Here is a 26,310-nt window from a genome sequence, read left to right as displayed (position 1 = left end):
TGTATAAAGAGTGAATAGTGCCACACCAAACTTTTATTTATTTTTTTTGGCAGAAAGTGTCTGTGATGCTCAGTGAAACTAAAGACTGTGTTTTCATCTTTTACTGCTGAATTTATTTCATGTTGCTGTTGGTTTTCAATTCTGTTCAACCTCAACCTTGTAAACTGCACAATATGCAATATGTAGATTATGCGATACAATTGCACATTTATTTAATTGTGCGTACCTGTGGTATGTTTAGGTAAAATAAAAGTACTACAGATGCTTAGTAAGTATCTTATATTGTGACAATGATTAAAAAAAAAACAACAACAAAGAAAAATGAAAAAAATGAAAATGAGGTTACGTTAAAGAAAAGTTAAAAACCAAGTAAGGATGATATTGTGCAGAAGGGTAGTAAAAGAATGCATGAATAAATAATATGCACACTATAAATATGAGAAACAGCTTCTAAAAGTGTGGGAATCTTATGCCTGACGGTTTTGAAAAGAAGGTGGGAACGTTTTCCTGAAACAGGGTTGAATAAGTCTGAGGGAGACGGCGCTCTGCTGCCTCTGTAGTGGGGCATGGAGTGGGTATGATGGAGAGCAGTTTGTTCAGTGACTTGCCGTCCCCCACTGACTCAAAAGCCTCCAGATTCTGGCCAATGATGGCTCCAGACTTTTGAATTAGTTTATTGATCTTGTTGGCATCTCTGGCACTGATCCTGCAACCCCTGCAGACAACAGCGAAGTAAATGGTACTTTCTACCACAGACAAAGAAACAAAAAGCAATGCAATACGCACTGCAATATGTTCGAATACAGGGCATTAAAGCTGACTGTAGCTTCTCTTTTATTAGCAAGGGCCCCAACTGTTCCCTCTAAGCTGAGCGCGTGAGCAATCGCGCACTGCTGATAGTCTCCACGCACAGAAAATCAGCAAAATAAAATAAATAAATGTATTTACTTTAATTCCAATTCAGACTGGATTTTTTGTGTGCGCAGCGCAGATTTTCTGTGTGGGGAGACCATGTGAGCGGTGCACGATTGCTCACTTGCTCAGCTTAGAGGGAACCACAGCGGGTAGTTCTGCATGTTTGATTTGGCAGACGTTTTTTTGTTTCCTGAGACAACCCCAAAGGGATTTACATCGCCTCCCAGGACTGAACGGCTTCACATTGTAGCCTAAAATATACTGCAAAGCAAGCAAAATCATTTTTGTAGAGGCCAAGAATAAAAAACAAAAAAATTGTCATAACAAGCCCACATAAAATATGATATGTATGATTCAAAGTTCAAAATAATCCATATTTATCTTCTACTGTACCCTGGTACTGCCCCTCGGTTCATCCAGGAAGCAATTTTCATTCCTTTCCTTATAAATCAATGTTCTTCTGCCTGAACCGAAGCACGGCAGATGCTGTAATAATTCAGTTTGTATAACTAAAATAGTAAAATAATATTAACACAGCTTAAAGTAAAATAGCACTTGGACTAACCTTGATACGTCTTAGTTTTAGATAAAAACTGGCACCTTTTAAAACTGTAAAATAAACTCTGATGCGTTATTTCTCATCCCCCCCCCCCCCCCCCCCCCCCACTCACTCATGTTTCTTTCTAATCAAAAGCAGGATGTCAGTCAGATTTCTAAAAATCTCTGCTTAAAGAAGCTGCAAAAACAAATTGGTCAGGGTTTGAGGAAGATGAGTACTTAGAATATGTGCTTAGTGCCAGTATGAAACACAAACAACAATTAGACATATGAACTATTTCAGGACATTTACTGAGCTGCTTAAAGTACCTGTCCTCTACGATCCTCTGTGGCACGGATCGACCCTCATACAGCAACACCGTCTACTGGGCCCTGATAGGCGGTTGCGCTTCCACAATGCTCTGAAAACACCAGCAGGTGGTGGTAGTGGTAGAGGTAAAGGCTTCAAAGGTCTGCGTATGGCAAGGTTACACCAAACTACACCAGTGAAAAATCATCACTGGCCTACTTTTATATCCCTTTATTACATCACATTGGACATAAAATAACTTTAGGGAAATGTGATATATCTCATCTCATCTGCCCTGACTCCAGCTTTCACCTAAGTGGATAGGGCAAATGTATCTCACACCAGAGGCTCTTATAGGGGTCATGATCGTGCTGTGAAGTGTGATCTCACGTCCAGGTTCAATTTTTTAAAAATTGGTCATGGGAGTTTTTCTGACACTAAAGGTTTTACTATAGGCTGCCATGAACCTTGCCTCACACATCAACCATTTAAACAACACCAGAAAAGTTATTTCGAGGACAAAAATACTACTCCTTAAACTATTTTTGTTCATTTTCAGCAGTACACTGCCTATAATTCTGACTCTGAATTTTCCACATTTTTTGATATAGATCAAATTGTATTTTTTCTGCATCAGAATTAAATCGGAGTATATGCGCTTTTAACAGAACAGTTGATTTTACAGCGGGGACTGAGAAACCCTCCTAAACTCTTCTAAACCAGGGTCACTCCATACATTAGACCTCCACACGCACTTCCAAGTCCTGCCGAGGGATGACGCTAGAATCAAAAAGACAAAAATCATAATTGGGGGGTCTCCAGCTCTGCCTGTGTCACATGGAAGCACAGTAGCTGAGTCGAGGGGATGCGAGCAGAGATGGAGGGGGCTTGAGGAACTGTGGAGGAGAAACCTGGCCCTTGGAGATAATAGTGGAGATACAGCCGCGGCAGCAGAAAGGCAGGTTAACACTTCCCAGCCTCCCTTCTGGCTGGGGAGCAGAGGAGCACGGACAGGGCGCACGAGGGGGTCAGCGGGCGCTCGAAGGATGCCACATGCAATATGGTGCATTCCTGTTTTGTGAAGCCCAGGAAAGCCAAGTTATCGCCTTTGATTGATTATGCTCGCGGGGAGCGGCCGGTCCGAGGGGAAGCAGACACTGAAGGAAGCGACCGGGGTTGACGCTGCGCCTCCCAAAATCTCTGAGCTGAGTGAGTACAGGGATGCTATAGCGCAATGCTCTGTGCCCGTGGCTGTGTGACAGGCTGGAGGGAGGAGGGAGAGAGTGAACGGAGGGGGTCATTGATATGTGCCTATACATTCAGCTCAATAAACTGCACACGTACTCAACATCCTTAATTCATCCAGGGTCTGTAGCCTGTGCAGCGTTGCTTGTTTTTCTTTGTGCCCGACCTGCCGTTTCTTCATTTCCCCTGGTCATACATTTAACACAGAGACACGTGTGCACCCACCTCAGCGTTACTGCGCTGTCTTGCGTGATTTAAACCCCGAAATTAAGGGATTCATCAGAGAACTTAGTAGTGATTTGACGAGAGAGGGGCACAGGAAACCTCCGATCACGCGTTTTTCTCTGACTGTAAAGCGTAAAAGATCATTAACGTTAGACCTGCCCTTAACATTTGCAGCCCCCCTTCCCCCCGTCTCCCTCCCTTCTAGCACTCATAAATTGGGGAGCTGGGGGTTGGGGTGGTGGGGACAAGCTTTGTCGTGTAAGTTACCACCTGACCTCAGGGACACAACATCCTTTACCATCCCCACTTTGATCTGGAATTAATCGGAAACGCTTTGATGATTAGAGGAGAAAAAAAGGGAGGGAAAAATGTGTCGAGCTACAGGCTTAATGAAACCACGATAAAAGCACACTGCATCAGCCTGACATTTTTCATTTTCTATAACCGCCTATAGCATCTACCTGCACGGGCATCTTTTCCTTTCTTTTTTTTTTTTTAACCCCCTCCTCCACCTCACCTCCCACCCTAAATAATCCCCGTTCACACCCTGCATGGTTTTCGGTCTCAGGCGGCTTCATTTGAGTCGTGGTCTGTAACCTGTTGTCACCAGCATCACTGCAGTTTGCCAGAGCCGGAGGCGCGGCGAGCCGGGCAGCCAGCAGCCGAACCGTCACCCAGTGTGTGATTGATGCCTGCTGAGTGGGTGCCATCATGAGCCACATACATACAACCTCCCCTGAGACACACACGCACGCACGCAAGCCCTTCGTGGAGGGCTATCATTGAGTGTGAACACACCATTTCTCCAGCATCTCACTTCGGATAGGATGGCAATCATATGATCTCAAGAAATTATATTTATTCTGATTTGATTTAGATAGGTAAGTGTCACATGGTGTCAGAGGCAGGGGCAGCCACGGATAAAGACGGAGCCTCTTCCACACGGGCTTCAGCGTTCTTCCTCACAGGGGCATGGTTAGTCGTTGTTGCAAGCAAACATTTGACCTAATTCACATTCTCACACAATAGCAGACTCCTCTCCCTCCCTCCCTCTCCCTCCCTCCCTCTCCCTCTCTCTCTCTCACACACACACACACACACACACACACACACACACACACACACACACACACTGCTGTTATTTGTGTCACACAGAGGGTGAGTTTTTTTTTTTTTTTTTTTGCTCCACATGAACTCCCAGGTGGTTTATCAAAACCTGAGCAGATTGGTGGAGAGGCCACTGTTGGCTGGCTGGGCTTGTTTGAAAGGAGCTCCAGGATTATTAATAATGAACAAACATGTGAATGCAGTGCATGTGCATGTTCCTAGAAAATTAAAGGCCTACTAGTATGACTAGCATTAAATGTATTCCTGAAGATGCATTTCTGAGTTTTACACCATAATTCTGTATTTTATCCCCATGGCCTTGTTTTATGCCACACATAGAGAAAATGAGCATGTTATTTTTTGAAATCATGTACATGTTAAAAAAAAAGTGAAATTTTATGGTTAGAGAGTATGAGTCCACATCAATCCTGTAAACCATCCCTCTTCTTCTGCAGCCATTCCGATCAGGTCCAAGTCAACAGGTGACCTGCAGCTATCGACCGCTTTTCTGATTCACGCTGTGGTCCGTAAAACATCGGAGATCAGTGCAAAATCTCCTGTTTTCTCAAATATTTTTGCGTCATCTGATAAACACTCTAAATTTTTGCCAACCAGTTTGTCATAAGGTGGAAATTGAAGGAATGCAATAAAAACACAGCAAAATATTTCACTATTTTTATTAAAACATGCCATCAGTCTGACTCGCCAGAGTCACCGCTTCATGACTCCTCATAGTGGTGCTTATCAAATGAATGAAGGTGAAGCTGAAGTCAGCTTGTGGTGAAAAGAAGAAACTGTTTTAGATATACTGTTACATAATGAGGTTAGTGCATTTCTAATCCCCGTGAGATGAAAGTTCAAACGGTTCTACACACTGTTTCAAACTGTTTTTTTCTACTCTTGACTCTGGATGATGTCACTGAGAGCAGATATTCCTGATAGGGTAATCACAGGCACAGATCTGGCTGTGAGAACAGAAGCTCCACCCACATGCTGTTTAAACTTTCTGCATATGAGGGGCAGCCAATCAGAAGACAGTTGCCTGAACGAGGGAGCTAAAACAGCTTGTTTCAGATACATGATGAGTTGAGCCCCAGAGGAAGAGAAACAGGGTTTGTTTTGAAAGAGGAACCATGCAAAGTTTGCCAATTAGACTCCAAGAATAAAAATATGGAAATGAAAATGAGCATAATGAGTCAGCTTTAAGTAATATGTGGAGTTTAGCTTTTTTAAGGCAAAAAAATACAACATTTTCTTCTTTATTTGCACAGTAATTGTAATGCATCACAGATGAATAGCTTGCATGTGTTGTAGAATTGCTGTATTGTGATGCCATCATTATTGTGGTGAATGTATGATATTGCATTTTAGTAATATTGCACTGTCACTTTTACTCTTTCCTTAAACCAAACATAACAAATCCTCTCTGTGTAAAATTCAACTCTTAGTGAGTCATCAAATCAGTTTTCTGTGAGTCAGTTAACTGAATAATCGCTGCATTCCCACAGTCAATGCGTTATGACCATGTGATCAATTCATGTTTTAAAAATATTTTGAACAAAACAGGTTATTTATTGACATCAATGAAATGGTGTCAGATATTTTTAACTGTTTTTTGTCTTTATCAACTGACTGCTGCGGCGCTTGCAGCCTTTTCTCCCCTGATGCGTGCAGAGATGAAGATATACAAAATATGAAGACAAAACTGGATCCAAAACCTTACTCTCTAGCCTTGGGAGCTTTTAACCACATCAATAGCATTTTGTTACTCCCAAAAGTCAAAATCGTGCTCCCATGTGATATTTTGAATCATCAAAGAACCACATTTGTCAAAACCAATACTGATCAATGATGTTCCAGTTTCCTGGTCATCTCTCATCTCATCTCATTTGTGATAAACAGTCAGGGCAACACCTGGCAAATCCACACCTGCAGGTATTGAAGGATAGAGCCCGTGGTTTGTAACGAGCACACTAAGCATCACCGACAGGAGGGAGGGTGGGCTTTGTGTAGAATAAACGCAGCCAGTGGATGGCCATTTCTTGCTCTGAGCACTACGTCCAATTGGTTGGCTCATACGAAGCAGCTCTAGGGCCAGAGATTACACTGCAGTGCTGAGGCGTCACTCTGGCTCAACACCGCAGGCGGAGGCAAGGGGATAGAGAGAAAGAAGAATGGCCAGGGAGGTGTGGACACACTCACTGACACAGGGGAGCAAGAGGGAAGGAAGGAAGGCTGGGAAACCTTGTTAGGAAATGTGACAGCCTCTTTTCATCATCTGCTTTCAGTGTCTTCAAAAACACCTGCCACAAGACTCCCACACATGTCTTCCTCCCTCCTCTCTCTCCTTTCTATTCCTCCACACCTACATCTTTTCCCTTTCTTTTCTCTAATTATCTTCTCCCGCTCCATATCCACTCCTCTGCTCTGTTGTCAAATCTGCACACATATAATTACTCTATGAATTAACTGGTCATTGCCTCCTAGGTGACTGTGGTTTTTTAAATCTAACATGATGTTTCAGACTACTTGCTCTGGAAGTTGTTCAGCTAAGGCGTAGCACCGGTAGATGATTAAGAGGCATTAAAAGCAGGTCGCAGTCAGAATAGTTTTGTCAGATGTGCTGTGAAACCAGATTCCTGAGACACACTCAGAGAATTTAAAAATGGCATTTTACCCACTGTGGGAAAATGTGACATGGATCTTACTAATAACAATCACTGAAGAAAACAAAGCTCGTTAGTGTAGCGCTCTGGTTAGATCACACTGAACTTGCAATAGAAAAATTAACCAGAGCGCAAAAAAAACGATCAACACGACCGTGTAGGAAGTTTTGTGCAAATTAGATTTGATGGTGGGAACAGTTGAGTTCATCTCTGGATTTCTACTGGAACAAATGCAAACTAGCAAAAGTCAGCAAAACTCCTACAATACCATAGAGACATTCAAAAATGCCATATGTTTGTACTCTATGTGATTAACTGAGTTAAACAATATGTTCTGAGCAACCGATTGCAGGAAAGACTAAGAAAGCAGGAACTAAAATAAATGTTAAAAGCCCTTTTCTGACATTATGTCTGCCTTTAAAACTTGGTTCACTTTAATTGAAATGTTCTTCATAGCTTCAAATGTACATTCCCCCAACATGGAGACACATGGTCATGCTTTGTTAAGGGCTGTGGGAGAGATGAAGGTACATCAGATAACATGAAATGTGAGAGATTAGACTTTTGTTTTCTTGTTAAATTGGGATAAATGTCAGCATGAGCCACGAGAATCAATAATAGTCATTGTAATCAAATATTGTGGGTTTACTGCAGCGACCATTGATATAAAAGCGAGAAGAATCCCACCATTCTCTGAGTTGTGCAAAGTTTCTCAGGCAACTTTAGAAACATTTGACTGTTTTTTGTTTTAAACTCAACACTTCACGCAGCTTTTTTCATGTGGCTAATACTCAGTCAACATTTCCTTCACAGTACAACCCCACTGGAGAACAACAAAGACTTTTATTGTGAAGAGGCCACAGCAGGGTTTTTTTTAATTGCAAATAAATATCTGATAGAGACAGCCAGCAAATTTGGTAAGATTTTCATAATATTCCCAAAGTATACATTCTACTGGTGATTCCCTCACTTTTTTATTCATTATTGAGTAAAACAGATCAATATTCACTGAAAGCTGGTTTATGTTTAAAGTTTTTAGTTTCCACTTATTACAGTATATAGCCGGACTCAATGGATGTATTGCCATAAAATTTGGTAATGGTAATTATAATTCCCGGAAGGCAAATTTTGTCTGGTGATTCTCCTGTAGGGCCATCAGTCAAAGTTTTCATTATCAAGTGAAATCTACCAACATTTAACAAAAGATTCGACAAACCATTTCAGGTTCTCATTTAGGGTTTTAAACAAAGTGTCTTCATCCCCAGTCAGAATGAATTGGAATAACTGTTTGTTTATAGGGATCTATCCATCCGTGTTCTTTCATTTATCCAATTCAGGATCACAGGGAGCTGGAGCCTAGCCCAGGTGCCATGAGGCGAGAGGCACACCGTGGACAGGTTGCCAGTCAGAAAGACATGCAACCATTCACACTCACATTCACACCTTTGGGCAATTTAGTCTCACCAATTAACCTAGCCCCACTAGATGCAAATCTTTTGGCTGTGGGAGTAATCTGGAGTACCCAAGAAGACACAGGGAGAACATCCACAGAAAGGCCTTAGCCAGATGGTGAATTCAAACACAGGACCTTCTTGCTGGGAGGCAAGAGCAACCTTCCCACAGGGTGACACAGGAGACCAAAATTCAGAACTTTTAACTGGTTATACACAGGTGTTTAGTCAGAGAGCGGAAACAAATCTATCAAGATAGGCAAACGTTCAAAAAAGGCATAAATTACAAATAAAACAAACAAAAACATTCATAAGTCACCAAAACAGGGGACAGTAAGAAATGGCATGAAATCCTGAATGGTGATAACAAATCGGGCAATCAGTCAACTCGGAGGAGTTATGTAGGAGTTGCGGCATGAAAAGGCGGGTAAAGAAAGGTGGGAATTTGGAGTAACTGATGTTCATAACAAACATAGATTTCAAAATAAAGCAGGAAGTGACTAAACAGTAACTCGACGTCATGAGAACTGTTATTATTAATTAGCTGCCTCCCTCCACTATCCTGGACTGAAGATGATGATGGTAGTCCTCCTTCTGTTGAACTGAACCTGTGGAAGGTGGATAATTGGTTCTGGTTCATGCACAGTGATCCTAACAAGGAACAAGGACTGTAGTCTAAGACTTGATGAGCTGGATGAGAGACTAATTAGTAATTTATTTGTTACCAGGTACTTGGTACATAAAGTATTTGTGGACAGAATCACCAGAAAGACAGTTCAAATCTATGACTGTCCCAAAGAAAAATGAACCCCAAACTGTATTCAACCAAATCACAAGGTGACAGTGAATGTGCACAGGTACAAGGAAGAATGAAGAAGAGTATAACAGCAATTCACACTTGATCTGAATCCTTATTTGGCCTCACACTCAGAATGCAGTGCGAGGGCTGAATTACCGGAGCCGCTTCAGGCTGAGGTGTTTGTTTCTGAAAAGCCCAGTGGTAATGTGGTAGTTCCTCCTAAAAACAGCCCGAAGGTGTTCAAGGCTTTGGTTAACCTTCAGAGAGGATACATGTTGCTCACAAGACTCCAGACAAATTGGTAAAGTAATTCAGTCTGTGGTGATTAAATCTTGAATAGAAGGAAATTGTCTGCGTGGAATCCAAAACTAAATGACGTTGTTTAAAGAGGATGCCCATACGCAAACCTTGCAAAGAGTCTGTCTAAAAGGACACAGTCCAATAGATTGTGTTGCTTAAAAAGAAATCCGTAGCTTTAAACCGAATAAACAGATAAGAATCAGATACATGCAACTTCAGTATGTTTCCTGCAGTCTGCAGCGTTTTTGCTGATAGACAAGTGACAAACACGCATTAACACACATGAAAAGATGTTGTCGTAGTAGACAGATGGCATAATTTGACAGAGATTAGACTTGTTTGTTTGGTCTTTTTGTTATAGCTCCGTGTTTTTTATTGTTTACTTGAAACATATTATGCTGCCAAATGTGAAAATTGTCTGCCAAGCACCAAGCAGCAGAGAAGAAGAGGGAGAGATGTGTGTGTCTGCTCGCTCCGCTTTCACACTTGTCTCCTTCGGTGTTTCAGGTCACTCTGTCTGCTGGCATGTTCGGCTTTACTGTGACTCATTGTACCTCCTCAATATGGAAGTTTGTTCATGGCAGAACAAGCAAAACAGGGAAATTTACATTAACAATTTAAAGCAACCTGAAAAATAGCACGGTGTCTCACAAAACTGCTCAGATTTCCTTTTTTTTAAAAGTTAGAACAGTGTATTCAGTGACATCAACGGGGGCCTATTATGTTTGTTTCAAACTTTATGTTTGCATTCTTGGACTTTTCTAGAGTAGTTTTGTATAATTCATGGTTCTAAAGAGTTTATCTTATTCTGGGTCTTCTTGCAGTCTGTCAGTTCATAGACTTTCTTAAAAAAAGGCTTCCTTCTCCTTCCTTTTATAACATTCTTCTAATTGGCTGGCCCTCACAATTTAAATATTAAAACAGCAAGTGTGTGCACATTTAGTGCTAACAGCCATACGTTTTTGGGCTGAGATGGCCATGTCAGGGATATCTGCTCTGTTTTTTTCCCATCATACAGAGTCAAGAGCAGAAAACAAGAGTTTGAAATTGAGTGCTCAGAGAAGTGTGTAGCCTGAGATTTGCCAACTCAAGTACTGCAATCTTTTTGAAAATCTGCCTATACATCCTTTTTCTGCTGTGTATCCAAGTCTGGGTGACCAGAGCAGCAGTCTAAAGCTGAGATACCCAGACCTCCCTCTCCCCAGCCACCTGCTCCAGCTCTTCAAGAAGAGAACACTTATTCATTCCCAAGCCAGCCAAGACACATCATCTCTCCAACGTGACCTGCGTCTTCCCCGGGGTTTCCTCCCAGTTGGACAGTGGAGGCACCCAGCAGGCATCCCAATCAGATGATCGAACTACCTCAACTTTCTTCTTTGGTGCAGAGAAGTAGAGACTCTCTCTGCCAGAAGTCCTCCCACATTGCCAAATACTCTTCATCTTACCCTTTCGGCTGAGCCCCGATACCCTTTGATGGAAGCTCACTTTTGCCGCTCATATCCACCATCTTGTTCTTACAATCACTACTCACAGATCTTGGGCAATGACTAAAAGGTAGCAGTTGAAGGCAGGAGCTTGTTGTTCTGTTCCTTGGCTGCTCAAATTGGTTTAGGGACAACTTTGGTTGAGTTTTACATGTACTCACTGCTGAAAAGGGAAAAAAAAAAAAAAATTGTAGGTTTAAATGTATTGTTGGATCGATGTGGTAACGTTTAGACATAGATGCTATGCAGCCGAGCAGGTATGCTGTTGATGTCTATGTAGGTGTGACACAAAGCTCGGTAATCCCTCAAACAAGATAAAGCAGCAGCACATGCCTGAGGCGTAATGTCTGTTCACTTCAGTGCTTCATCCTGGATGGGAATTCACTCTCTCTTCAAACTGCTGCTCCCCTTCTGCACCGTGAATATAATATTTTGGCTCCGCTGCTTTGTTAACGTACTTAATGTTTCGTAAAGGTTAGATCACTTTGTAATTAAGCACCGCTCTGTGCCTTCTCCCTGCAGATCCCAGTGAGACCGTGGCACTTCCCGGCGTGCATGAGTGTAAGGGTGTGAGTGTGAGTGTGTGTGAGAGCAAGTGAGCGTCAGCGCTCCCACATGGCCTCCATGCAGGACGGGCTGAACTTCACGGCTCCTCCCTACGGCAAGGTCCTGCTGCTGGGTGCTATCGCTGCTGCCTCAGCCTTTGTAGTTACGATCCTTATTGTGGTGCTCTGCGTGGGCTGCCAGAGGTGAGCGCTATGCACGCATGAATGACCGTACACACATGTTCAGAATCAGGGTGTTCATTTTTAAGATCTGTATATTGGTTGCTCTTGGCCTTTTTGAATGATATTGGTATATTGGTGGACGAGTTTGGATTTATGGATGCCAGTTACTCATATTTGTCAGTTATCGCAGCTAAAGATTGTGCGATACGAGCAGAAAGGCTTTAAAACAAGTCAGATATTGCTTTAGAAAGATTACTTTATTTTGCTAGAATCAAAGAAGAATTAAACAACAAAAACATAATATAAAGACTAAAAACAAATTGGTATTGGCAGCATATTTAGACCAAATTATGATTCCCTGTGAGTCACAATCAATTAATCCCTATTTCAAACCTTTTAAATAAGCTTCAGCAGAAGTGCCAGTAAAATAAAGTAGAAGCTCTATTCCACTGGTAAAATCCAAGCTGGAACTACTTTTACCTACTTGAGTGGTTTAATCCTGTGGTTTCAAGCATAAGTATTAGGCCCCCTGCAAAGGGTCAAAAGGCAGAAGCGAGGGTTCATAACATGAATAATAACAAAAAAAATGTTTTCAACTTTGAATTTCTTCTAATCTTTATTTTTGATGCAAAACTGATTTGAAGAGGAAAGAAGCAAAAAGGTTGACATGCCCGGTTTAAAGTTTAACAACTTGTTGTTTAAAAAATGCATATTAATCTGAAATCTGGTTAAATATGGTCGAAGGGCTCTTGTAATCTAGTAGAGAACATCAAACCTGCACTACAGTGCTCGAGTGCTCAGTAATTCTCCACCACTGCACATGTGCAAATGTACTTTGAATGTCTCTTTCACATATGCACAGTCATAGGATGACTCAGCCGTACACAAACAAGGCTCACACACACACACAGTGTTGAATCGTGTATGACAGAGTGGTTGTGTTTGTCACAGGAAGGGGAAGACACACAATGTCCCCGGCGAGGGTGGAAAACACCGCCTCATGGACATGGTAGGTATCAGACAACATGCTCCTCAGTGTTTTGTTTGTATTGCAGCAGAGGTAGCTGAATAAACTCAATCCAGCAGGGCGCACTATCATTCAGAGGGCACCTCTTCAGTCTTAATTAGTGTTTAACTGGGCCCTGTGTTTGTCTGTTTGTGTGCGTTTGTGTTGTCAGGGTATACTCAGGCAGTCGAAGCTGCGGTCCATCAGTAAATCAGACACTGAGATGAACAAGATGAACTGCAATGGCAAAAGTGAGTGCATCTTTTACGTACTAATCCTGACCTGGGCTTTTTATATGGTACGCCGCTGGTGTCAGACGAAAACCTTGCATCGCCGTGATATCAGCTCTTTAGGAGCCGACCAGCTGCATGACAAAGCACTTTTGATATTATGCAGGGGTGTTTGGAGGGAATTTTCAGAGGGATGGGGTATTTCATTTTTTTCCTTAGACACATTAGAAGCTTGTAATTGTTTTGTTAATTTAAATTCATGTCAATCACCAAAGCTGGAGATACACTAGAGCGAGAACAAATTTGTGCATGAAATGGTAAAATAGAAAATAATTTGAAAAATGTAACAGCCAATTAACAGCATAACAAGTAGAAGTACTATAAATAAAACGTAACCACTATCTGTTCTGTTTTGGCTTATTTAACCTTATAGTTATTATTTATACATTTTGCTTGACAATGAAAACATGTGGGAAAATATCCAGTTTTGTAATCATGTATTGGTAAAGAAGACCTTGGAAAACTGCTGGACACAAGTCTGGGTCAACTCCAAAAGTCAGTCAGATTTTAAGAAACCTTCAAAAGCGAAACACTTGAAAGGACTTTAATGATTTTTTTATACATATATATATTTATCTGTTTACTCATTTTGTCCTCATTTTCAGCCTCCAGGTCACAGTCTGACTCAAACAGTCATCTGAGACTGAAAATTCCCCCCCTCCTGAGACTTGTTTGTGATATTGTTTTGAGGTCATCACGATGATATCTCCAGATTTTGTCTTATTTCAATCTGAAATGTATTTGTGAAGCTATGATGTGAAAATGTCCAATTTTGCCCTATCTGGTAAAGAATCCTCCCAAACTTCCTGGATGAAGAGCTGGATCTGGATTGACTTCAAAAGTTAATCATCTCTGGTAAAATTTCATGCACATCCATCCGTAACCTTTAGAGTAATCCTGCTAACGAACAAACAAAGTAAAAATGAAAAGAAAAGAAAGAAAGGGAAAAAAGAATTAAACCAATCACATAACTTCCTTGGCGGCGATAAAAAAAAATGTTAGTATTGCAAAAAAGTGCAACATTTTTTCTCCACATCCGTACTATCCGATCTGGCCCTAAATCTGGCCCTAAATCCACAAATCTTCTTTTCTGAAAAGATTTGAGGACATATTTGCGGAGAAATTTACCCTGAAACAGAATTCACATTACATTTACAACTCAGCCTTATTCCACTAGACGGTTCAGTCTTGATTTATGAACGTGCATCTCTCTCTCGCTCTCAAAGACACAAATCACAGTGCCAAGATAAATCCTGGAGCTCCATCGCTGACAGTCGACAGGGGAACTGCGTTTGTGGGCACTGTGACAGTAGCCTCAGAGAGTTTGAAGAAATATAAGCATATGTCCTGCTTCATACTTGTCCTGCTTCCACTGCAGTGGAATGAAGCCAATTTGGATGCATATTCTCAAACATCTATGTCAGTTCCCAGTTTACTGTCAGCTTCAGATTTCCTCTTACCAGTGAGAGATTTATTCATGTTCACAAATGTTTGCTGAACCTTCCGGTAAAAGAGGAGCATAGTTTGTGAGTTCTGCTCCCTAGGGGGGTATCGGCTGCACGGACGGTAGAACAGCAGGCTGTATGTGCCTTGCAGAGGCATCTAAAAAGAAAAGGCTAGCCAGCACGGACCTTCTGCTGCTGCCCAGCCGCCGGTCTAACTCTGACCTTCGTTCTCAAGGCAGGCAGCTTCCCCAGATCCCCTCTGGGACTGGAGAGGACGGCGAGCACACTTACTCTGAAGTGGGCCGGCGCTCCTCCACTTCACGTACTGATGATGCCCTCTACGCCATGGTAGGCAGGGCCGGGCAGACAGACACTCCGGCCCCTCCGGCCGTCCCTGCCAACACCCCGGCGCCCCCAGACCCAGACGGCGATGTGGAAGGAGGGCTCCCCGAACCTGAGGCCCAGGTCATGTCACCCCCTCACCCTCCGGAGACGGCCGAGTACGCCTGCGTCAGGAAGCTGAGGAAAGCAGATAAGGCGCCTCAAAAGAGGGACAGCGGGACGGATATGGGAGAACCACCGGCACCACCTCCAAGACACGCCCCACCTTCACATCCAGCTCCTCCTCCACCACACCCTCACAGCACCAAGTTGCCCCGTAGAAACGTCGAGGCCTTCAATGTCCCGTCCTTCCCAAAGGTTGGTAGGGTTAAATGTTTTGCATGCTGAAAACTTAATCTTTATGATCTGATAGGAAGAGTTTGACATTTTAGATTAGAAGTTACCGTGTTTGGGTCAGAAGTTGGAGTAATCAGTTGGTTAGTAAGATGCATTTGTAGACTGTATAAAGCCAAGTTGCAACAAACCTCAAAAAAAGATGGATGCAGCAGAAATGGGTAGCTATAACAAATAAGTCATAGAGAATAATTACCAGTATACTTTACATGAAGGAAGAAATTTGCTAGATTGACCTAACCCATATTTTTTTGTAACTATGCTGTGTAAAAATAGGCATTTTAACATTAAACTCTAAGCTTATTGACTCACTTTTGAATTCGGCTTCAAATGACCAAAAGAGGAACTGCAGTTTTTTTGGCATTTCTACGCTGAGATTGCCTTTATTTAGACTTTAGACTTTATTTCATTCCCATTAAACTTCCTCCTGAGGTAAAAGAGAAAATATACAACAAACAAAACATAGGCTTATATAATACATATCATCAATAATCATTGTTAACAAAAAAGAAAACTGTCAACAAATCACCCACATCCAAATACAGATACAATTTCTTTACTAATTTTTGCAAGTTTAGGCAGTAAACTATCCTAAGTATTAAACAACTGCATTCAAATAATGATACTCATCTCCAAGTTTTTCCAAGCTACAAAGTTCACATAAATGTTTAATATGTTCAACTCCGTAAAATCTGCCCATATCTACTGGGAAACCACTAACATGCTAAATAACACTGACTAGAATGATCTAAACTACACAAATAATTTTCCAGTTGGAGCTCTCGCTTAAATATTCTCTAATTTATACAAAGGCTATTATTAAACATTTCAGAATTGTTTGTCTCACAATATCAGATATCCTCATCTCAATTACTGCTTTTATATACCTGTCATTCACCACTCAGGTATGTTCCCATATATAAGAAAGGCTTGCTTTAACGCCAATATTCACCACAACTTAAAAACACCTTTTTTTATATAGATTTTTCCAAAAAACTAAACATGAGAAATGATCATTAATAATGATTAAAATGGTAAATGGCCTGTATTTGTATAGCGCTTTTATTAGTCCCCCCTAAGCGCTTTACACACCCAGTCACACACTGGTGGAGGCAGCTACAGTTGTAGCCACAGCTGCCCTGGGGCAGACTGACAGAAACGAGGCTGCCATATCGCGCCATCGGCCCCTCTGGCCAACACCAGTAGGCGGTAGGTGAAGTGTCTTGCCCAAGGACACAACGACCGAGACTGTCCGAGCCGGGGCTCGAACCGGCAACCTTCCGATTACAAGGCAAACTCCCAACTCTTGAGCCACGATCGCCCAACAATAATTTGCTTTAATAAACCTTCAGTTGTTTTTAAAGTCAAACCAAACTCCACTTATGAGAAAATAAATCAGCTGAACAGTTTCAAAAAGCACATTGCATCTTCCTGCAGTTCAGGATAAAAACCAAGCCATAAAGTTCAAGTAACTTTGTAGACTTCCATGATAAAAATGTGGTGAGGTGTAGATCAACACCATTTCTAAAGCTTCGAGTGCCCCCAGGAGTACAGTGGATTCAATAATTTTGAGAAGGAGGAAGTTTTTGCCACTAAAATCAGCCAGAACGAATGGGATCAGCTGTCCAAATCCAGGTGTACAAAGCCTGCATAGACTTTCCTAAGACGATTCAATGCTCTAAAGGATGCCAGAGGGGCTTTAAAAAGCATTGAACTGAGGGTCAGAACACTTTTATAAATAAGCTTTCAATTTTTGATCTCAGTAAGTTTGCGACAAAAATCTAAAGATCTATTTTCACTTTATAATTTTTCCCTTTCAAATGGAATCTACAACACAATAATAATGGATTGCATTTATACAGCGCTTTTCGAGACCCTCAAAGCACTTTACAATTCCACTATTCATTCACTCTCACATTCACACACTGGTGGAGGCAAGCTACAGTTGTAGCCTCAGCTGCCCTAGGGCAGACTGACAGAAACGAGGCTGCCATATCGCGCCATCGGCCCCTCTGGCCAACACCAGTAGGCGGTAGGTGAAGTGTCTTGCCCAAGGACACAACGACCGAGACTGTCCGAGCCGGGGCTCGACCGGCAACCTTCCGATTACAAGGCGAACGCCCAACTCTTGAGCCACGATCGCCCAATAATAATTTGCTTTAATAAACCTTCAGTTGTTTTTAAAGTCAAACCAAACTCCACTTATGAGAAAATAAATCAGCTGAACAGTTTCAAAAAGCACATTGCATCTTCCTGCAGTTCAGGATAAAAACCAAGCCATAAAGTTCAAGTAACTTTGTAGACTTCCATGATAAAAATGTGGTGAGGTGTAGATCAACACCATTTCTAAAGCTTCGAGTGCCCCCAGGAGTACAGTGGATTCAATAATTTTGAGAAGGAGGAAGTTTTTGCCACTAAAATCAGCCAGAACGAATGGGATCAGCTGTCCAAATCCAGGTGTACAAAGCCTGCATAGACTTTCCTAAGACGATTCAATGCTCTAAAGGATGCCAGAGGGGCTTTAAAAAGCATTGAACTGAGGGTCAGAACACTTTTATAAATAAGCTTTCAATTTTTGATCTCAGTAAGTTTGCGACAAAAATCTAAAGATCTATTTTCACTTTATAATTTTTCCCTTTCAAATGGAATCTACAACACAATAATAATGGATTGCATTTATACAGCGCTTTTCGAGACCCTCAAAGCACTTTACAATTCCACTATTCATTCACTCTCACATTCATACACTGGTGGAGGCAAGCTACAGTTGTAGCCTCAGCTGCCCTAGGGCAGACTGACAGAAGCGAGGTTGCCATATCGCGCCATCGGCCCCTCTGGCCAACACCAGTAGGGTGGTAGGTGAAGTGTCTTGCCCAAGGACACATCAACCAAGACAGACAGAGCTGGGGATTGAACCGGCAACCTTCCGGTTACAAGATGAGCTTCCCAACCCCTAATAAGATACAAACAGCTTTTGAGTACTTTCTGAGGTAACTACACATTCAAGTTTAGAAAAATAAATCTTTCTCAGGCACATTATAAAAATACTAACACCTGAACAGCTGGTGTTTGCACCTGGAACTAGAGAACTGATTTGAAAAAGAGCAATTTACAACAGAAGGAAAGAAATAGAAATGTAATTCCCGATAAAACCTTTCTTTTTCTCCTGCTGTTCAGTTTTATCAGTTTTAAGTCGGAATTTATCAAATTAGATCAAACAAATTAATTAGTGAGCCCTAATAATAGGATATTGTTACTTGTGGACAGAGCTAAGCTTCAGATTTCCCTTAGAGACATGAAAGCAGCAGAAATCTTATCATCTAACTCTTGGCATGAAAATAAGCACGGGTTGTTTCCCCAGATGTCAAACTATTCTTTTAAAACTTGTCACAGGTGTGATTTATACTTGATGCTGACTCCACGTGACTTTTAGACACGGTTTTTATACAACACACGTTTTTCAGTGCTCATTTTCATGAAAAGAGGGAGAGATACTTTAAAAATTCAATTTAATCGAGATAATTCTTAAAAATAACTTCTCAGGTACAGTGTAGTAAAATTTGCCCCCTTCTGATTTCTTATTTTTTCATGTTTTATATCATTAGACAAATTCTAATATTAGTCAAAGATAATCCAAGTAAATAAAAGAAGCAGTTTTGAAATGATGATTTCATTCATTAAGGGAATAAAGTCATCCAAACCTATCTGACCCTGTGTGAAAAAGTAATTGCCTCATAAACCAAATAGCTTGTTGTGCCACACGGCAACGAGAACTGCAAGTTTTTTTAAGGGGCATTCAGAGGTGGACTCAATGATGTGGTTTGGATCATTGTCCTGCTGCATAGCCCAAGTGTGCTTGAACTTCTGGGCATGAACTGATAACCAGTGGTAAGACACGAGCGGTAAAGGAACACAGACTTTATAAAAAGTTCAGCTTTTGTCTCATCAGTCCACAGAATATGTTCCCAATAGTCTTGTGGGTCATCAAGGTGTTTTTGGCAAATGTGGGACGACCATTTGTGTTCTTTTCACTCATCTGTGTTTATTTTTCTCCTTCGAACTCGCTCACGATGCCATTTTAGCCCAGTCTCTTTCTAATTGTTGAAACATGAACCCTGACCTTAACTGAAGCAAGCGAGGCCTGCCACTCTTTAGATGTTGTTCTGGGTTCTTTTCCGACCTGGATGAATCATTGATGCGATCTTGGTGTAATTTTGGTAGGCCAGCCACTTCTAGGAAGGTTTCATCACTGTTCCAAGTTTTCTCCATTTGTAGATAATGGCTCTCACTGTGGTTCACTGGGGTCTCAAAGCCTTAGAAATGGCTTTATAATGCTCTCCAGACTGATGGATGTCCATGACTTTGTGTCTCAGTAGTTCTTGATTTTCTTTAGATTGTGGCACAATGTGTTGTTTTTCTAAATATTTAAAATCATTTTATCCAAAAGGATCTGTTTGAGTAATTTCTCGATTCAACAGGTCTGGCAATAATCGGGCCTTAGCGTGGCTAGTGAAATTATACTTAGCTTTTCAAAACATGCGGTTTATTACCTTTTCTCATATGATAGCATAGTCACATTTTGCAGCTGGGTGGCAAAACTTAGCAGCACTTTGCTGAGATGCACACAAGAAATGAGAGGACAAAGATTGACGGATATGCCTCTCTCCAAATCATCACGATACTTATGAAAACATGTAATATTTATCATTTAAGCAATAAATGCAAAGTTATTCCTAAATAAATAAAACCCAAAGTAATGTTGATGCCTGACAGCTACATATTTCCTTTGCAATAAGCCACAGAAACACAGCATCACCTTAAGTGGTCGGTTTTATGAACTGAAGGAAGTTAAGGAGGATGACTAGAGGGAGAGAAAAAATTATCTGCTGTTTTTAGTGTCTTGTGCAGATCAGCCTTGGATTTTTTTCCACTCCCTACACTGGAGCTTGGTGCAGTATCTCAGGTCATCCACTTTCTAAAACAAGCAGTTTTAGTCCCTCCTCCTTTAAGCCCCTTTCTTCTGATTGGCTATTCTTCTAAAACAGAAGGTTAGGCCAAGATGTGGGTGGGGTTTCTGTGCTCACAGCCAGAGCTGTGTGCCTGAGATGTCCACATTAGTGATATCTAATCTCTGACACTGAACAGAGCCATGAGAAAAAAAAATCAACTGTCTGAAACTGATCGCTTAGAGCAGCGGTCCCCAACCCCCGGGCCTTGGACCGGTACCGGTCCGCGAGAGTTGAAGCTCAGGTGTGAAATGTATGGTTTTCAGGGTTTTTATCAGTTTTCAGGGTTATTTTGTTATCGTTTTATCGTTAACTCGGTTTTCCTGGGTCTTTTCACATGTGTTATGAATAAATCTGGTACTAGTTTTATTTTGTTGTATTTATCCGCGACACCTTAAAGGCCGGTCCGTGAAAATATTGTCGGGCATAAACCGGTCCGTGGCACAAAAAAGGTTGGGGACCGCTGGCTTAGAGCAGTGTGAAGCCATGTATGAGTAACCGCTATTGTACATATAGACATGACAGAAGCCAAGTAAACGAATAACAAGTTTCCATAGAACATGCGGCCATCAGTTTCTGTTTGGACAGAAATGTCAGAAATATCACTGTGATCATTATTTCATTCTGTTATTCTCTGTCAGCAGCTGTACGACGCATAAATATGCAGTTCGTGGTGCTGTGATCAGGGTCTGCAGAGTATTTCTTTCACAGTTCCTATTGATACTGCAGAGGATCTGCTCGGTTGTAATTGTGCCAGTGTTGCAGTTTCCAGAGCACTTGGCTACATCATGCATGGTGCTGTGATATGTTAGAATTTCTTTGAAGTCCAGGCGCTGAGCGGTGTTTATTTGTCGAAGAGTTTTTGGTGATAGTGGGGTATTTCTGCTCTCAGCAGTGTCACCTCCTCCATATGTTCGCAGCAGCAGGAGTGTAGGCAGACTGTCTGCTATTACTGTGGATGTAAGGCTTTGTGCACCCCTCCAGGTAACAGTGGGAAACCATTTGCTGCCCCGCGTGAGGTCAGGCGGGTCGCTCTATCTGCTGTGACCTGAGTTCAACAGCACGCACAGTTCACAGGCTTACATGTGTAAGCAGTTTGCTCACAGGCCTGTTCACTGCTGATTTTCCCGTGGATGACGCAAGGTGTTGAAATTGAGTCATCCAGAATATAAGCAGGCTCCACCTTCCAGGGAAAATCTATTCACCCCTGTATGAAATCCATCCAGTATGTTTTTATGTGCCGCAGGATTCTTAAGAGGGGTTAATTTGCCATGCATCCGCCCTGTTGCGTCTGTTTTGTAAAATCCGCTTTTTAAATTCATGAATGCTCATTTTTTTTCAGTGCAGATTCACGCATGACCATGTGACCAGCTCTGCCCCAAATGTGATTTATTGTTCTGTTGACAGGAAGTGATGTTTATGGGCAACGGAGAGCAGTACATCTGGAAGCCTCCAGAGGATGATGACATGCTCATGCTCCAAAATAAAGCCCTGGGCCCGCTGAGTGCTCACACAGTGGAGAATATACAGCCGTCTGCTGCTGCGGTAAGCTGGGGTTTCTATTTTTTCCGTCTATGGATCATCCCATTTAGAGCTCCCCATTCCCTCTTAAATGAATGCTTAACAAGATGTTTCACGCACATTCTTTAATTGATTTAATCATTTAAAAACTGGGTTTTCCTTAGAAGTTAGGGAGGGTGATCTCCCCCTATATGGGTTACTAGGTCTAGCCTTGGAAAAAAGAGTTGTCAAACCTCGCATTTAATGACCTATACTGAGGTTTCAAAACTCATCATTAAGGGTATAGGGGAGGTTGTCTTTATGGGGTAAAGAGGTAAAGGAGCCATGGCTTTCTTACCAAGGGTTACGAGAGAATACCTCATATCTGCAGGACTCAGGAGACACATAACTGAGCATAAATGACAGGAAGCAGCTTGCCTGGATCTGTGTGCATCCTGACTCCCCCAATGTACAGATAAGAAACTTAATTGATTAGTCTGTTGAAAAATAAAACTGTGTATGCTGCTGTATGACCAGGACTACTTCTTGTCTGGGAGCAATAATTTTTTACAACCCCAAACTCTTACTTTTTTCTTTGGGTTTCTGTAAGGTTTAATAAATGATGTAAAAAAAAAAATTGGTCAGCTTTAGACGTACTAATTTCTTACCTGTAGTGGCTCTAGCATATGGGCTGTTTTTCCTTTATCCATTACTAAACATTGTCCTGTTGAAACACCCAATTCTGTCCAAGTTTCCACCATGTAACTGTTAATTTGAGGTGATACCGGTCCGGCAGTAAAATAACCCAAGAGCATGATGCTATCACCACCATGCTTGACAGCTGGTACAGTGTTCTTAGGTTTGAAAGCCTCACCTGAACTGCTCCAAACATACATCTTGTCACTGTGGCCAAACAGCTCCATCTTTGTCTGACTGTAAAATATTTCTCCAGAAGGCATTTGGTTTGGACATGAGGGCGACTTCAAATTTCAGTGGAGCCTTAAGGTGTCAGATTTGTTGCAGGGGCTTTTTACTTGGTCAGCACCCTCTTAGTCCATGATGATGTAAAACTCATTTCACTTTGGACAGTGATGATGGTGTTCCAGAAATTTCCACTTTATGGCAGGCTTGAGCCTCGATGGTTCCTGAATATCCTTGCCAACTTCCTCTCATCTGAGAGTGACAGCTTGGCTCTTGAAGGTCTTGAAAAAGTGGTGACACATCTTAATAATGTGTATTTATCACAATATTTTGAAATGATGATGTTGGATTTTGCAGTTTTTTATAAGTGGCTCCAAGAGACCTTCTCAAGTTGTGAAAATCTACAGTTCTCCTTCTTGGAGCTTCACTGAATTCCTTGGACTTCCTCACTGTTCCAAATATTAATCCAACAAGTGTTCTCAAACAAATCCTGTTGGCAAAGAGTGCTGTAGTCACTCGTGATCACTAATGACAAGTTATTAGGCCTTGGCCTTATCAAGACAATGTAGAAGTGCTAACAAAGAATTTCAGTTATCAAAACTGAAAAACTAATGTGTTTGACAGGCTCTACCACTCAGAAAAGCACATTATTTATCAGATGACTGCAGATTAAAAGCTTCCAAAGGTCAACAATATGTGTGAGAAGTACAAATGCAGGGACTCAAATTGGTAAAGGTGAAGTCTTGCAGAGATTATAAGGTATTGGGTGCTTCTTGTTGGCTTTTTTCTTCAGCTCTGGAGGTTTACGCAGCTTGCCTAACACAACTTTTAGCTATAGTGTGAATAAAATGGCAGGTTGAGTGGGTTATTCAAAGTCCTTTTTACAGAAGATAATCTCTGAACTTGTTTGATTGCAGGTGGCCGAGATGTACTCTAAGGTGTGTAAACCAGGAAAGAAGAAGAGAGCTGTGCCGGGGTCTCCCCCAGCCAACCCCGGCTTCCGGACCTTGGGTCGAGGTGACCGGGACCGAGACCGGGATGGGGGGTTTAGTGTAGTGGTCAAACCCCAGACGTGGGCACCTCAGGAGGGTAAAGCAGTTGGCGGGCCCCTTGACGACCACTGCTACGAGTCCATTGGGACAGAGGAGTGTGATCTGGCCTATGAGAACATGGAAGGCGGAGGCGCCTGGAAGCGAGAGAGACCCCCTAACATGTGTGCCACCCTGCGGCCAAGGAGGAAGAAAGCCCAGCAGCCCTTGCAGCAGCAGCAGCCCCCTCCACCGCCACCAACGCAGCAGACACCCAAGTTACAGCACCTGCCTGCCAAAGCCCTTCTGCTGCCGGGGGAGAACCTGTACGAGAGCATCGGCGACCTGAAGCAGGGCTCTGCCACCTCCAGCACCACCACCATCTTCACCTTCAACGATGGCATGGAGATGTACGTAACAGGGCTCTGAGGCAGCGGCTGCACTGTGACCCCCTATCCTTCCAACACAAGGAGCTGAGCTAATGCCACAAGGAGTGACGGCTGAGCCCCTGTCATGCTCACCCACACATACTGTTTACATTCAAGTCATAACGTCAAGCCTTTCACAGGCTCCAGAGGCCTTGAGGTAGTAAAGTTGCTCTGTTATGACCTGGGCTGAATAAAAAGTCCAATTTATTATCCTTATAAGGAATCCAAAGGTAGTGAAAAATAAATGAGCACAAAACCATTGCAGAGCAATCTGTAGGTAACAGTAGCACTTCTATTTTACTGATACATATGTGCAAAGCACAATAAAGTAAAAAGCCGAAATTCTTCCTCAATTCTAGCGGGTAAAAAAAGTCGTATATGCGGTCCGAGTAGGACTCCTATTTGGGGGAAAAAGGCAAAGCATTGTGTGAAATATTTTGGTAGCACTCAGTCTGTTGTGAACAGACCTTCCCTGTAGTTGGTCAAGACGTGATTCAGGACGGAATTTAAAGGATATAAATGAACGAATTGTTAATCAAAACACTTGAAAGCTCAGGGACCAAGAGAAACAATTATGAGAGTATTATAAATTAAATAAAAAATTTGCACATATTTTGCATTCCTCCTAAAAGCTTTGACTAATTTCGACCGTTTTCACATTTTAAAAAGCCGACCAGATTCTTCCCCTCCGTCATGTTGTTTCATTATACATGGACTGAACACTGTCTCCACTGCCGTCTGTAAATGAAGTGTTTTACTTTGTTGATCCTGTTTCTGCACTTTGCCTGCTACAAGTTGCATGCTAAAAAAAAAAAAAAAAAAAAAAACATGAAAAAAAAATTAAGCACTGTCATGTGGTACCTCTATATGAATGTTTTTTTTTTCTATTGTCGTTGGTTGTTTATTTTTTGTTAGTGTGTTGCTTTATTTCTCTGTAGAGCTCAAAGCCAGATAGATTAGGGATGTCTTTGGCTCAGTGGGACTCTGTGCAGCAGAGGGGAGGATTATTTTTCTCTCCCGTACCTGAAAGAGACACAGTACAGATGTAACAAGACTGAGGAGAACTGCTCGAGTCCTAAAGGTGGAGACAGTCCACTCAACCCCACCCCACACATACGCACACAGAAACACATACACACAATCCTCCCGTCTGTTCAGTCCTCACTCATGTCTGTGGACTGTTCATCTACATAGTACCCTCCTCGTGGTCATACGAGTCTGCTTTGGTTTCATCATAGTGCAGTATGGAAAGCACCACTAGAACTGATGTGTATTAGCAAAACGTCATGTCTCATCATCACCCCATCGACGAACTCTCTCTCTCTCTCTCTCTCTCCGTTATCAGTGTTAAAAATATTGCAGAAATGTGAAGCAAATGGTTGGCTAAGCAGCATCACCCCGAGGACACCGCACAGAAATTGCATACAAAGCCTGGACAGTAATGACAAATTCATTTGACCAAATATCCCCAGCAAACAATGTGATTATACTGTATGTTGATGCAATGTGTATGTACATGACAAAAGAGAAAGAATAATAAATATATCATCAGTGTCAAGAAATCTATCTTTTTCTATTATGTTCAGTTGTGTTTTTGGAATGACTTTATCTTGTGACACAAACTGCAAAAACAGCTGCAATGTAAATTTCAGTGTATTCTGTTTGTTGTTTTTTCGAAGCCGTGGAGCTACGGTGTGTTCTTGGAAAGCCCTGCTAAGTTAAATGTGGCAGCTAATGTTGTGTGTTTGCTATTCAGACTACAGGGTCTTGTACTCAAAAGCGTGTAATTAAGTGCTAAGTGCAAAAGATTGTAATGTTTTATATCAAGATTACTATTCATGAAATGTCAGTCAAGTTTATACTTTTGTAATAAAGTGGCACTTTAAAAAAAATATGCTTTATCTCATAGTCTCGGTTATTAAAACGGACAGAAAGCAGAATTTGCCAAGCACTGCTGATGATGATGGATTTCTCTAACAGTTGCCATCTTGTGATCTTAAAAGCTGCCTGTAGATTCAAGTATTTAGGCCTAGGAAGGAAAGAAGAAATATCTCTAGAAATGCATCCCAATAATTGTAATGGCCCTTTAGGGAAATGATTTATAAACACATAATGTTTTCCCACTGATTTAAATCTAAAGCTGTGCATTTTGTCCTTTGCTTCTTCTGTGCACAACCTTGCAGA

At 41.8% G+C, this 26,310-nt stretch overlaps 1 protein-coding gene across 2 annotated transcripts; it reads left to right on the top strand.

Annotated features, from left to right (window-relative positions):
* The first annotated feature begins 2,612 nt into the window (after positions 1-2,612).
* si:dkey-70p6.1 (uncharacterized) lies at positions 2,613-25,999 on the top strand. 2 transcript variants are annotated; one of them, XM_006794120.2, is made up of 7 exons: positions 2,613-2,971; positions 11,562-11,788; positions 12,719-12,776; positions 12,946-13,024; positions 14,861-15,207; positions 21,657-21,794; positions 23,588-25,999. In XM_006794120.2, exons 2-7 carry the CDS (start codon positions 11,655-11,657, stop codon positions 24,125-24,127), a joined length of 1,296 nt encoding a protein of 431 aa, XP_006794183.1. In that variant the 5' UTR covers positions 2,613-2,971; positions 11,562-11,654; the 3' UTR covers positions 24,128-25,999. The 2 variants fall into 2 exon arrangements, with proteins under 2 accessions (XP_006794183.1, XP_006794182.1); XM_006794119.2 differs by having other exon boundaries at positions 14,744-15,207.
* The last annotated feature ends 311 nt before the right edge of the window (positions 26,000-26,310 follow it).

The sequence above is a fragment of the Neolamprologus brichardi genome, chromosome 20 (genome assembly GCF_056152115.1).
Source record: "Neolamprologus brichardi isolate AB-2024 chromosome 20, ASM5615211v1, whole genome shotgun sequence".
NCBI lineage: Eukaryota > Metazoa > Chordata > Actinopteri > Cichliformes > Cichlidae > Neolamprologus > Neolamprologus brichardi.
Note: the sequence above shows the minus strand (reverse complement) of the source record. Positions and strands in the feature narration are given on the sequence as shown.